Source organism: Schistocerca piceifrons, chromosome 10 (assembly GCF_021461385.2).
Source record: "Schistocerca piceifrons isolate TAMUIC-IGC-003096 chromosome 10, iqSchPice1.1, whole genome shotgun sequence".
NCBI lineage: Eukaryota > Metazoa > Arthropoda > Insecta > Orthoptera > Acrididae > Schistocerca > Schistocerca piceifrons.
In genome coordinates, this window is record NC_060147.1 from 61174758 (window position 1) to 61190014 (window position 15257).

Consider the following 15257-nt stretch of genomic DNA (forward strand, 5'->3'; position numbering starts at 1 on the left):
TCCATGTTTAAAGATTGGTGTGATTACTGCTTTTTTCCAGTCTGATGGAACCTGTCCTGACTCCCAGGTCATTTCAATTATCCTGTGTAGCCATTTAAGACCTGACATTCCACTGTATTTGATGAGTTCCGACTTAATTTCATCCACCCTAGCTGCTTTGTTGCACTGCAGTCTATTGACCATTTTCTCCACTTCCTCAAATGTGGTCCTATATCCATCATCATTCCTATCCCATTCTACCTTGAAATCTGAAACATAACTGATCGTATTTTCACCTACATTGAGCAACTCTTCAAAATGTTCCCTCCATCTGCCCAAGGCATCCACCAGATTCACCAACAGTTTTCCTGACCTGTCCAAAATACTTGTCATTTCCTTCTTACCTCCCTTTCAAAGACTGCTAATTACACTCCAGAATGGTTTTCCAGCAGCTTGACCCATAGTCTCCAACCTGTTTCCAAAGTCTTCCCAAGATTTCTTCTTGGATGCTGCAATTATCTGTTTGGCTTTGTTTCTTTCTTCAACATAACTTTCTCTGTCTACCTGAGTTCTAGAATGTAGCCATTTTTGATACGCCTTCTTTTGCTTTTACAGGCTGCCTTGACTGTGTCATTCCACCAAGCTGTTTGCTTCATCCTACTTTTACACACTACTGTTCCAAGACATTCTTTAGCCACTTCTAGTACTGTGTCCCTGTACCTGTCCATTCCTTTTCCAGTGGCTGTAATTGACTACATTCAACTAACTGGTACCTTTCTGAGATCGCTGTTATGTACTTGTGCCTGATTTCCTTATCCTGAAGTTTCTCCACTCTTATCCTCCTACTTATGGACCTGACCTCCTGCACTTTCGGCCCCACAATCCCAATTTCACTGCAGATTAAAAAATGATCAGTGCCATCAAAGAATCCCCTGAATACACGTGTGTCCCTCACAGCCTTCCTGAATTCCTGATCAGTTATTATATAGTCAATGACAGATCTGGTTCCCCTGCCTTCCCAAGTATACTGGTGAATGTTCTTATGTTTAAAAAAAAAGAGTTTGTGATTACTAAGCCCATACTGGCACAGAAATCCAAGAGTTGTTTCCCGTTCCTGTTGGCTTCCATATCCTCTTCAAATTTACCCGTAACCTTTTCATACCCTTCTGTTCAATTTCCAATCCTGGCGTTAAAATCACCCATGAGCAGAACATTGTCCTTGTCCTTTACTCTAAGAACTACATCACTGAGTGCCTCATAAAAACTATCCATCTTATCTTGATCTGTCCCTTCACAATGCGAATATACTGACACAATCCTAATCCATAAATATGAAAAACTGCTATTCAGTCCTATTCTTGAACTTTCGCTCATCCTGCAATGTGGTGACGTATGTACGTACTGTCTCCACAATGGGTCTTTCTGCTGTAATTTATTCTTGCGGCAACAATTAATGCTGTATCGAACAATTCGGCATTTCAGGAAATCTCAAGCGGTAAGGCGACCGCTCACGACAAGTGGGAAAACCGGGTTCAAGTCCCATTCCGGCACAAATTTTCATTGTAGTCATTCCATTCTACAGCTGATGGTTGTCCATATTTGCAGTTATGAATACATTTAATGTACCTATATTAATCTGTTAAACAATGTAAACATGTTGACCTAAGCAGCTGTAGCTTAGCATTTTTGGAATGAGGAATTAGGAAAAAGACAAGTCTTAAGACTGGGTAAATATGGTACTTCATTTTATGAAGATTAATAGTGGGTAAAGACGAGGGAAGCTGCTAGTCCAGTAAGATATGCGGGAGAAAACTCTGCAAAGTTTGGTGAATAGGAGAGAGTTTCTTGCAGAAATGAAGCTGTGGGTCATGCTCGGATAGCTCAGTCGGTAAGGGCATTGCCCACAAATTACAAGGTTTTGGGCTCGGGTCCTAGTCTGGTACACAATTTAAGCTTCAAGAAGTGTCAGAACAGTGTGTAGCTTGCCAGCCTATTCCATATTCTTCTGTGTCATCAAATTTCCTCTTCACTTTATTCCTTCTTGAAACATTATAAAATAATTGTCTGTGGTCTAGTTTCAATTAACATGTTTATTCTTCATAAATACCTTGGATGATCATTTCTTGTAATGTATTATATTAATTTATCAACACACACCAGCAAGCTACATAGACTGTGAGTAGCCTAACCAACATTCATAAGTGGTAACAATTGACATACTGACTATTCATCCACATGATTGACAAACGAGTGCTGGCATATCAAATTATGAACTATGATTGATTAACATTGACAGTTACATGCTGATTATCAATTGATTTCTCATAGATGATGTAGTAATTGTACACATTGAAAGCTTGTGCACAACCCACAGTGGCTTGTAGTACATAACTTACAAAATGGTAAAGTTAATTACTTTTTAGGTAAGAAAAAGTAAAAGAAAAAGCAAAAGGTACAAATATACAGTAAGCACTGAAGTAAATTTAATCAGCCAAAAGCTGTACAGTGTGTGACAAAAAGGTGTGGCCAAGCTTTCAGTAGAGGAGTATAATATGTTATATGGATATGGGTCCGGAAACACTTTATTTCTATGTTAGAGTTTGTTGTGTACATTACTTGTTGCAGCTAACAGTATTACACTGACACTAGGGTTGTTGCCAAGGGAACGAAGTAGTTCCTCCTCCAGGTGAGGTGTCCAAGTCCATCTGGGCATCCCCATGCACGAGTAGTAGGCTTAAATCTTTCACATTCCATAAAGTGACTATCAGTTGCTTCAAACCACCCCCTGTCAGAGCACTTGTCATTCTGGAAATCTCTCTGGTGCTAACACTGAGCCCCACAGTCATTGCCGTATGCTGACCCATACATCAAATGTACATCTGCCAACTCCGCATTTCAGTACACTTCCATTGCACTGTAGCAGAAATCAAGTCTGCAATGAACACTAAACAGTTGATGATACACTATGTGATCAAAATTATCTGGACACCCTCTAAAACATACGTTTTTCATATTAGGTGCATTGTGCTGCGACCTAATGCTAGGTACTCCATATCAGCGTTCTCAGTAGTCATTAGACATAGAGAGAGCAGAATTGGGTGCTCCGCAGAACTCATTGACCTAGAATGTGGTCAGGTTATTGGGTGTCACTTGTTTCATACGACTGTATGCGACATTTCCACACTCATCAGCCTCCCTAGGTCCACTGTTTCCGACATGATAGTGAAGTGGAAATGTGAAGGGATACGTACAGCACACAGCACTCTGGCCAACCTTGTCTGTTGACTGATACGGACCACCAACAGTTGAAGAGGGTCATAATGTGTAATAGGCAGACATCTATCCAGACCATTACACAGGAATTCCAAACTGCATCAGCATCTACTCCAAGTATTATGACAGTTAGGTGGGACGTGATAAAACTTGGATTTCATGGTCGAACGGCTGCTCATTAGCCACACATAACACTGGTAAATGCCAAACAATGCCTCACTTGGTGTAAGGAGCATAAACATTGGAAGATTGAACAGTGGAAAAATGTTGTCTGGAGTGACGAATCATGGTACACAATTTGGCAATCCGTTGGCAGGATGTGGGTATGGCGAATGCCTGGTGAACATCATCTGCCAGCGTGTGTAGTGCCAACAGTACAATTCCGAGGCGGTGGTGTTATTGTGTGGTCGTGTTTTTCATGTAGAGGACTTGCACCCCTTGTTGTTTCATGTAGAACTATCACAGCACAGGTCTATATTGATGTTTTAAGCACCTTCTTGCTTCCCACTGTTGAAGAGCAATTCGGGTATGGCGATTGCACCTTTCAATACGATCGAGCACCTGTTCCTAATGCACGGCCTGTGGCAGAATGGTTACTTGACAATGGCATCTCTGTAATGGACTGGCCTGACCTGAATCCTATAGAACTCCTTTGGAATGCCGACTTCATGCCAGCTCTCACTGACTGATATCAGTACCCCTCCTCGGTGCAGCACTCTATGAAGAGTGGGCTGCCATTCCACAAGAAACCTTCCAGAACCTGATTGAATGTATGCCTGTGAGAGTGGAAGCTGTCATCAAGACTAAGGGTGGACCAACCCCATGTTGAATTCCAGCATTGCCTATGGAGGGCACCACAAACTTGTAACTCATTTTCATCCAGGTGTCCAGACACTTTTGATCACATAGTGTATACAGTTGATGCTACGTGCTTGGTGCTAATAAAGCAGTGAATTTAATCACATGCCAACACAAGCAGTGGAGTTAATTGCATGTCAACACAGTGGAGTGAGTCACATGTCAACATTACACTTGTTTAATTGGAGCACCAAATTTTGCCAGTGAATCTAAGAATTATTGCTTACTGTACATTCTAAAGCAAAAGTAACAAAGACACTATTTTGAATATTTCATGTAAGAAAATGTTTCATGTAATGCTGGTACACATTGTTTCTGTGTTTCTCATGTTTAAAGCAATTATGAGGAGAAGTAGAAAATTAGCTCTTACATGGAAATAAAGCATTTCTGGACCCATGCCCAAACAACACATTTTATTTCTGTGTGTTTGAGGGATGTTTCCTGAATGTTTAGCTCCACTTGTTTGTTAAGCCCTCTATAATCAGAAAATGTCAAGATAATAGCTACCACGTTATGAAAGAGAAGTTTTAATGCAGAGGAGGAGTTCCAAAGTTGGCAAAGAATGTTCTAAAAAGTGATATTTTCTAGTTGGAATAATTTATAAACTGACTTCTTATTTTATTAAAAATATACGTTTTTGGAAGCAGAAAAACTGGGGACGATGGAATTTGGAAGAAATTACATTTTAAGGTTGGAACATTCTATATCACGAAAATTTTGAATACGAGTAACTTTAGAAATACAAAGTTTTTGGACAAATAAAATCATTTGTTTGAAAGGGATGAAGGAACGAGTTAGGTTCCCTTCTATGCTCCTAAGGGGCATACATGCCTATAGAGGTGCGCTAATTAATAAAGACAACTATAAATAATGGTGTGCTGAAGAGGCACGTGACCTGGTTCTAAGATTATCCCTAAAAGCTAACAACTGCAGTAAAATTTAATGTGTTACTACTTCTTGGAAGACTCGATAGCACTCATCACCTTAACCAAACTGCAACAAAACACTGACACTGGACACAGGTGCAAAACCCTACACAGCCAGGAGATGTTGCTTTGTCGAAGTGGAAGAAGAGACTGCTCGAAGAACGTTTTGGCACACATGGCATCTGGCAAGTGTGGGAGTCTGGGCTCGACTTCTGGCAGAAGTGACCAGCACTGGTGGTGGGTGGATGCAGTGGTGCCTTAGCCTGTAGGCACTGCATGGATCCCTGGTTTTCGTTCACCTCAGCCTGTTGTCAGCTGCTACAGGTGGAGGCTAATGGAAGAAGTTGCCACAGGGAAAATGAGGACTTCCAAATAAGCTATGTCAATCAGAAAACAAATAAATTTTTTCAGGTTTGAATTTTGATGTGCTCATGGTTCACAAGTATTGTATGCCATTAAATATAATGTTTCCATGTGATGTAAATATACTACTATCATCAGAAGTCTGTAAACTATACTGTGAATAATAAGGCTCAACAAGGTGCAGCATTATGGTGCACTACTGGTGAGAAAACATCAGATAAGGGAAAGAACCAGACAAGTGGCTGTAGGACTTGCACTGTGAGAGTTCTGTACAAATTTAATTATGTGTATAGATGACGACGATGACGATGTTAATTTCATATGGCTCAGTGGCTGGTGCCAGTCTTTCTATTGGATGCCGCTTCAGTGACCTGCATGTCCTAACCTACCCCAGTTATCAAGCAGGGGATAGGTGACATACACTTCAGTATGGAATTAGACTCATTTGTTATTTCTAGTGACTCCTCGTCATTGAGAGATGAAGGCAAGGTTAAAATGGAGACTGAAAGATCCATTGCCTGTCCAAGATCTGGTCTCACGACCTCTCGCTTTCTAGGCTAAACCACCAGCCTCAACATTCATAGAGATAGGTTTTGATGAGTGAGTTTGTGAGTATCAATATATGTGAGATATATATAGTCTCATCTTTTGATTGCATAGACTAAAAACTTACATGTTTCACATGGCCAAGAGACCAGAGACCTTAGTACCTGACATAAATTTTAACTTGATACCTCTACCCTTTCCCGAAAAAAGTGGACTTAATATATGGCTGGATAGACAGACTGACGGACAACAAACGTGGAGGGGGGGGAAAAAAGTTTCTGCAATATAACTACAAAGTAATGGTTTGGACTTTATCTCTTAGTCGTACTGTGAAACCTTACATCTTGTCCAGTTTTATGATTCTAGGTCTACGATAAGGTTACGAGCATCAAAATATGTGACATAAATGGCCATAGCTTTTAATTGCATTAACTAGAAGAATAAATTTTTCACAAAACCAAGGAACCTTAGACATTATGTGAAATAAATTTCAACTTGATAACTCTACCTGTTCCTGACAAAAAGGGATCTGAACAGGCAGGCAGTGATCTCATAAGGCTGCTGTTTCTACTGATTGAGGTGTGAAACCCTTAAAAATTTAGGTTGGCATCAGGAGCAATAGAAGGATCAGTAGGATAATCCCCACATACAAGTGCACACTCTATTGCAGAGTGAAAGATTTGCTCTGGAAATAAACCTCTAGGCTATAACTAAGACGTTTCTCTGCAGTATCCTTTCTTCCAGGGGCGGTAGTGCTGCTAGATATGCTGGAGAACTTCTGTGAAGTTTTGTAGATACGAGATGAGATACTGGTGGAAGTAACCTTGTGAGGACAGGTAATGAGTCATGCCCAGATGGTCACTCAATAACAACTGTCCCAAGTTCAAATATGAAACCTGCACACCATTTTAATCTGCCAGAAAGTTTCAAAGTAGTGCACATTTCAGTGTGGAGTGAAAAAATCATGATGTAATCTGTGGTCCATCAACAAGAAACATTGCAATATTTGCTTAATGTAAATACTTTAGGAATAAAGGAGACCACTCACTGAACAAAGCAGAACTATTGAATCATTGCCTGACACACAAAAAAAAGAAAGAAAATTTGCAGTGCAATGGTGATTGGGTGGGGAGAGGCAGGAGGCAGAAAGAGGGGTTGCCCCACCCCATAGCAAATTTTCATTTGTGCTTGTTGACAACATTTCAACTTTTTGGTGAGTCGTCTCCTTTACTCCCACAGTATTTACATTCTTCCAGAACTTACCTACTATAATTAACAGTATTTCCCTACTATGTTTGGAATATCATGAAACACCGGGGCTGCTGGATCAGGTAAGTAAGTCTGAATGGGAAGGAGATGAAAATCATAGTGCCAGCACGATGTCAGACACTTACATCGCACCTTGATAAAACACGTTGATACTTTTCTGCATTTTGGATCCTGCTGTCTGATGTCGAACGTGATACTGATACTGTCCCAGTTTCACAACAAGCTTTTCTGTCCCAGTGGACGTGGCAGCAACAGGAGTTCTTACTTTCCAACAAAGAAACTATCTCTGATTCAGTTGCTTACAAGTTTAATATTTGCAGTGTTAAAATTTTTTTGAACTGTTGAGTTTTTTTCCCTCCCCATGTGATTATTGCTCTCCTAACTCGTATTTTAAATTCATGTAACGCCGTCCATTGTGAATGTTACACAACTACACCCTGTCCCAGTAAATTAGTTACTTATGAAAGGTATTTACATACTACGTTTGCACTAGAGAGCAGCAGGTTTCAAATTTCTGTTTGGCCATCCATATGTAGGTTTATATGAGTTCTGTAAATCTCTTAAGGGTTGTGGGTTGTGAAGATCAGTGAAAAAATCGAATTTTAGTTTTCTACTGTGTCTAGTGCACCACTTCATTTTTCACTGCAGGATATTTACTTTTCAATGGCCATTTGAGCACAAAAAGGTTTTATTTGGACTTACATTAAGATGGATTGGAAGGGGACACACAGCTCTCCTGACAGCTTTGTTTAATGTACACTGAACTTCTCTGCTCAGACGAATAAATCTGTAGAAATCTATGGCATGTGAAGCTATCATTATTATTATTATTATTGTTATTATTATTGTGAGTAACTTGTTACCATTGTGAACAGGACATGATCAGTTTCCTTTCCTTTTGTGCATTCTGAGCTTGTACTTGGTCTAATGATTTACTCAACAATAAGATAATAAGCCTTACTTTTAAATTTCTCATACAGACATTGGATGCTTAGGAATAGGTATTTGTGCCTGAAGTATTGATCCTGACTATCCATTATTATAGGTGTGGTGGATACCAGAGGCACAAATGAAACAAGTGTGACAACCGTTCAGTCGTCTCCTGCTGACACTGGACCGTCTAGCCGCTACACGACTGTCGGCAATGAGACTTCCCACGAGCTGAGTGACGCGACTTCTGGCACACGCAGCTCTGAAGTGACTAGCAGTGCATCTGCAGAACACAGTTCCAACACTGCCGACTCCAGTCCTCTGTTCAACACTTCTCACACGGCGGGCATCCGAGGCGGAACATCTGGTACTACGATCGGCACGTCAGCTCCGAGTTCCAGTTCTGGTAACACGAGCACGGTTGAAATGGCGCCCACGAGCTCGAGCACCGTTCTCGCCACTCGAACTTCGAACGGTAGCACCGGCACACCAGTTGGCACTCCCACTTCAATTGGAAGCACCAGTGCACCGACTAGGATCTCCTCTGTGAATGTAAGCACCAGTGCGTCGACTGGCATTCCCTCTTTGATCGGAAGCACCAGTGTACCGACTGGTATTCCCTCTTTGAATAGAAGTACCGGTGCACCGACCAGTTCTCCTGTGTCAAAGGGAAACACCGGCACGCTGGCGAGTTACACTTCGAGTGGAACAGTGTCGCATTCTGGCAGTGCTCACACCGTACCGGTGGACGTCGACACTTCGTTAGCTTCCCGGACTGCGAGCATGGCTACGTCGTCTGACAGCCCTGTCATTTCCAGCAGCTCTGCGCCCGGAAACAGTGCCGAAACCACTTTTGCGGTGACAGACAGCGAGGCTGGTGGCAGCTCAGTCTCGGTAGTAAATGTCACGGCGGGCGCACACGGTCCGGTAGTAACTACGGCTCCAAGTAGAGGGGCGTCACACGTAATGACTACCACAGTAGAGACTGCGGTTCCCACGGATGTGATCACTGCTCTGCCACTTACTGGTGGGTCTGCCAGTCACTCCAGTCATGGCAGCAGATATGCTACCGCTGTCTTCATTCCGTCCACCTCGCAGGTTGCAAATCGTCTAAGTGGAAGCTCATTTCCGGGGTAAGTACAATGTTCTTTATATGAAGTTTACTGACACACTGATAGAGTTCCTCTGAAGTCACGTTGTTGATTGCTGAGAACTTCAGGTGCACTTAAAATCACTTTACGCAGCACTGTTCTTAATAGATTCTCGTACCATTTATTTTCACTATCCTTGCCAAAGGTGACCAATTTAGTATCGTTATTGGACTCAGACAACAAAACTGAGATGAACACACCAGTGTTGGATGTCAAGAGTTGACGGTTTGTAGGCACTTTGCGAGCTGTGCAGATACCACATTATTTGGAAAGATCCCCTGGCAGCTTAGGGTAGGAGGAAAGTGAGTATGCGTTCCTCAGCTAGTTGTGTTTATGTATCTAAGCTTTCCAGTTTATGTATAGACTCGTTTCTAGGTTACTCTTGGCTTGTGATTCCGGTTGTGTTTGGACACTAAGACATTTCTTTCGGCTTCGTGTTTGGTTTCCTTTCAGATTGTCCTCACTGGATTTTTTTTTTTTTTATGGCTAATGTCGTCCACTCATTCTTTATCAGTCTCGTACCATTTTCCAGGGCAGCTGTAGTGGCACAGCCCACATGGGTACAGTGTTACAAAAGTGATGATGAGGGTGTCTCTTGCAAAGTACATCTATCTACATTTATACTCCGCATGCCACCCAACAGTGTGTGGTGGAGGGCACTTTACGTGCCACTGTCATTACCTCCCTTTTCTGTTTCAGTCACGTGTGGTTCTCGGGAAGAACGACTGCCGGAAAGCCTCCGTGCGCGCTCGAATCTCTCTAATTTTATGTTCATGATCTCCTCGGGAGGTATAAGTAGGGGGAAGCAATATATTCGCTACCTCATCCAAAAACGCACCCTCTCGAAAGCTGGACAGCAAGCTACCCCGCGATGCAGAGCGCCTCTCTTGCAGAGTCTGCCACTTGAGTTTGCAAAACATCTCCGTAACGCTATCAGGCTTACCAAATAACCCTGTTATGAAATGCGCCGCTCTTTTTTGGATCTTCTCTATATCCTCCGTCAACCCAATCTGGTACGGATCCCACACCGATGAGCAATAGTCAAGTATAGGTGAACGAGTGTTTTGCAAGCCAACTCCTTTGTTGATGGACTACATTTTCTAAGGACTCCCCCAATGAATCTCAACCTGGTATCCGCCTTACCAATAATTAATTTTAAATGATCATTCCACTTCAAATTCTTTCGCACGCATAGCCCCAGATATTTTACAGAAGTAACAGCTACCAGTGTTTGTTCCGCCATCATATAATCATACAATAAAGGATCCTTCTTTCTATGTATTCGCAATACATTACATTTGTCTATGTTAAGGGTCAGTTTCCACTCCCTGCACCAAGTGCCTATCTGCTGCAGATCTTCCTGCATTTCGCTACAACTTTTACACCTTCTGGGTTACAGGACTGGAGTAGGTGGTGGTGGGAGGGCGCATGGGACAGGTTTTACATCGGGGGCGGTTACAAGGGTAGGAGCCAGAGGGTAGGGAAGGTGGGGATTTCATAGGGATGAACTAAGAGCTTACGAAGAGAGCCAGCAGGGATACGACTTCCTCAAATCCTGCCCTGAAATGAGATCCATCCTTCATGAAATCCTCCCCACTCCACCAAGAGTGTCTTTCCACTGTCCACCTAACCTTCATAACCTCCAAACCACCTTCTGTACCCTCTGGCTCCTACCCATGTAACCGCCCCCAATGTAAAACCTGTCCCATGCGCCCTCCCACCACCACCTACTCCAGTCCTGTAACCCGGAAGGTGTACACGATCAAAGGCAGAGCCACGTGTGAAAGCACCCACATGATTTACCAACTGACCTGCCTACACTGTGAAGCTTTCTACGTGGGAATGACCAGCAACAAACTGTCCATTTGCATGAATGGACACAGGCAGACAGTGTTTGTTGGTAATGAGGATCACCCTGTGGCTAAACGTGCCTTGGTGCACGGCCAGCACATCTTGGCACAGTGTTACACCATCCGGGTTATCTGGATACTTCCCACTAACACCATCCTGTCAGAACTCCAGAGATGGGAACTTGCCCTTCAGTATATCCTCTCTTCTCGTTATCCACCAGGCCTCAGTCTCCGTTAATTTCAATTTGCCGCCGCTCATACGTCACCTGTCTTTCAACAACATCTTTGCCTCTGTACTTCCGCCTCTACTGACATGTCTACCCAAACTCTTTGCCTTTACAAATGTCTGCTTGTGTCTGTGTATGTGCGGATGGATATGTGTGTGTGTGCGAGTGTATACCTGTCCTTTTTTCCCCCTAAGGTAAGTCCTTCCGCTCCCGGGATTGGAATGACTCCTTACCCTCTCCCTTAAAACCCACATCCTTTCGTCTTTCCCTCTCCTTCCCTCTTTCCTGATGAGGCAACAGTTTGTTGCGAAAGCTTGAATTTCGTGTGTATTTCCTATATTTGTACCTGAGTGAAATAATGTTCTGTAATTGATTTAGTGATAACAAAGAAAACCATAATTTGTGTGATTTCTGAAGTATTTTGGTGGATCGGGTCATGTGGTCAGTGTATCAGGTACTTAATATGTTTGTACCTACTGAATGCTCCGATTGTATGTATCTATTGTGTGTTTTGGTTGACCAGCACCATTACACACTCCAGGATTTAGAATCATTGTTAGATTTAGATTATTAGATTTAGATTTAGAATCATTATTAGAGCATCGTGAGCAGTTATTCCAGCCAAAGTTGGTTTGGGCCAAGAGCTGAAGTGGTCACGCAAGCAGTCCTCTGTGTCTAAATTTTGTAGTACACAGCTTGTTCCATTCACTATGTGTGATGCTGTAAGGCTGAGTTAAAAAAAGGTTATGGGCTTGGGAGTCATTACACGAATCTCAACTAGTCAGTGAGGGAGTGAATCCCAAGGTCATCATGAAGAAAATAAACAGGTCCATCAAACTTGTGGTGATTTCAAGACTACAATGAAAGTGCAAAGTGAGATCAAGAGTTAACCAGCCCTTGGTCAGAGGAACTATTAGCAAAGTTAGCAGAGGGGAGTGTTTTTCAACGGGTGTTTCAAAGGATGCATACTTGCAATTACTTTTACACTCAGTTGTTGTTGTGGTCTTCGGTCCTGAGACTGGTTTAATGCAGCTCTCCATGTTACCCTATCCTGTGCAAGGTTCTTCATCTCCCAGTACTTACTGCATCCTACATCCTTCTGAATCTGCTTGGTGTATTCATCTCTTGGTCGCCCTCTACGATTTTTACTGTCCGTACTGCCCTCCAATACTAAATTGGTGATCCCTTGATGCCTCAGAACATGTCCTACCTCCTGATCCCTTCTTCTAGTCAAGTTGTGCCACCAACTCCTCTTCTCCCCAATTCTATTCGGTACCTCCTCATTAGTTATGTGATCTACCCATCTAATCTTCAGCATTCTTCTGTAGCACCACATTTCAAAAGTTTCTATTCTCTTCTTGTCCAAACTATTTATCGTCTGTGTTTCACTTCCATACATGGCTACACTCCATACAAATATTTTTAGAAACGACTTCCTGACACTTAAATCAATACTCGATGTTAACAAATTTCTCTTCTTAAGAAAGATTCCTTGCCATTGCCAGTCTACATTTTATATCTTCTCTACTTCGACCATCATCAGTTATTATGCTCCCCAAATAGCAAAACTCCTTTACTACTTTAAGTGTCTCATTTCCTAATCTAATTCCCTCAGCATCGCCCAACTTAATTCGACTACATTCCATGATCCTTGTTTTGCTTTTGTTGATGTTAATCTTACATCCTTCTTTCAAGACACTGTCCATTGCGTTCAGCTGCTCTTCCAAGTCCTTTGCTGTCTCTGACAGAATTACAATATCATCGGCGAACCTCAAAGTTTTTATTTCTTCTCCATGGATTTTAATACCTACTCCGAATTTTTCTTTTGTTTCCTTTACTGCTTGCTCAATATACAGATTGAATAACATCGGGGAGAGGCTACAACCCTGTCTCATTCCCTTCCCAACCACTGCTTCCCTTGCATGCCCCTCGACTCTTATAACTGCCATCTGGTTTCTGTACACATTGTAAATAGCCTTTTGGTCCCTGTATTTTACCCCTACCACCTTCAGAATTTGAAAGAGAGTATTCCAGTCAACATTGTCAAAAGCTTTCTCTAAGTCTACAAATGCTAGAAACGTAAGTTTGCCTTTCCTTAATCTTTCTTCTAAGATAAGTCGTAAGGTCAGTATTGCCTCACGTGTTCCAATATTTCTATGGAATCCAAATTGATCTTCCTTGAGGTCAGCTTCTACCAGTTTTTACATTCATCTCTAAAGAATTCGTGTTAGTATTTTGCATCTGTGACTTATTAAACTGATAGTTCAGTAATTTTCACATCTGTCAACACCTGCTTTCTTTGGGATTGGAATTATTATATTCTTCTTGAAGTCTGAGGGTATTTCGCCTTTCTCATACATTTTGTTCACCAGATGGTAGAGTTTTGTCAGGACTGGCTCTCCCAAGGCCGTCAGTAGTTCTAATGGAATGTTGTCTACTCCTGGGACCTTGTTTCGACTCAGGTTTTTCAGTGCTCTGTCAAAATCTTAACGTAGTATTGTATCTCCCATTTCATCTTCATCTACATCCTCTTCCATTTCCATAATATTGTCCTCAAGTACATCGCCCTTGTATAGACCCTCTATATACTCCTTCCACCTTTCTGCTTTCCCTTCATTGCTTAGAACTGGGTTTCCATCTGAGCTCTTGATATTCATACACGTGGTTCTCTTTTCTCCAAAGGTCTCTTTAATTTTCGTGTAGGCAGTATCTATCTTACCCCTAGTGAGATAAGCCTCTACATCCTTACATTTGTCCTCTAGCCATCCCTGCTTACCGAATGTACTCGAATCCAAGCCGCACTCGAATCTAAGCGGCACCCAAAAAATGAGACTCGAAATCAAGGAAAAAAAATTTTGCCGAATCTAAGCCGCACCTGAAATTTGAGACTCAAACTTCAGGGGGAGAGAAAAGTTTTAGGCCGCACCTCCAAATCGAAATAATGTTGGTCCATTGTAATATGACACAGAATTTAGGTTGAATGAATGACGATACAGCTACAGTAGTTTGGTTCGAGTTATAAGATTAGCAGTTAAACTTTACCAGGTAGCCATTGCTATGCATCAGGCGCTCCGTCCGTATTTATTCAGGCACCCTTCCTTTTTCACATTCTTCGTCTGGTTTGAATTGATTGCTTATTTTTCTTTGATCTGACAATGCCGTTCTCTTTGTTACAGGTGTTTACATCACTCTAAGCTAAAATGCATTACTGTACTGTGTCATGCATTGTTTGTCGCATTGTGATAATGAGTGTTTACGGCCTGTCGCCGCTCGCGGCATGGTTTGCTTTTGTGCACGCTACCGCCGCTTACAATTAAAAAAAGAGAGAGGAATTGTCTCATTAGCGAAACAATGGCAAGAGACTGCTATTTGTTAAATTAAAAGCATTTTATTGATAGCTATTTGTTGTTACTTACACTGCTGCTTTCTTTGATAATGATCAACAAGAACCAAATAATAGACTGCATATGATAGAAGATGTTTTGAACGAGAGTTCAGCGAAAACTTTTCTCCGCTTGAAAATCTTTGCAGACGCCTCTTTAGTACATTACATTATGCACAGAAATTAGATTCATCTTATATTTAAATCCTAGTCAATTGCCGTGTTTCATTTCTGACTGTACCACTATTAGGCATAAGAATAATACAAATATAAACATGACATGACATGATATGTTTATTCTTCCACGCTTGCTGTTGTCTCACTCTAGTTTCGTAGTTTATAAGGCAGACAGGATTTAAATGAGACAGCAGGAAACACGAAAGAATACATGGCAAAATGTTTATATTCGTATTATTCTCATGCTGAAGAGAATAGTGCATGTGATTCACAATTCATGAAAGTTCCTGTCAGCAACCATCTCTTTTCACAGGTAGGAAAAAATT

General features: G+C 41.8%; 1 protein-coding gene across 1 annotated transcript in view; it reads left to right on the forward strand.

Annotated features, from left to right (window-relative positions):
* Positions 1-15257, forward strand: part of LOC124718692 (aminopeptidase N-like) — a 214701-nt gene that overhangs the window by 92368 nt on the left and 107076 nt on the right. Inside the window, exon 6 of the mRNA XM_047244315.1 lies at positions 8260-9277. Coding sequence (XP_047100271.1) covers positions 8260-9277 — 1018 coding nt within the window. The remainder of the gene's footprint in view (positions 1-8259; positions 9278-15257) is intronic.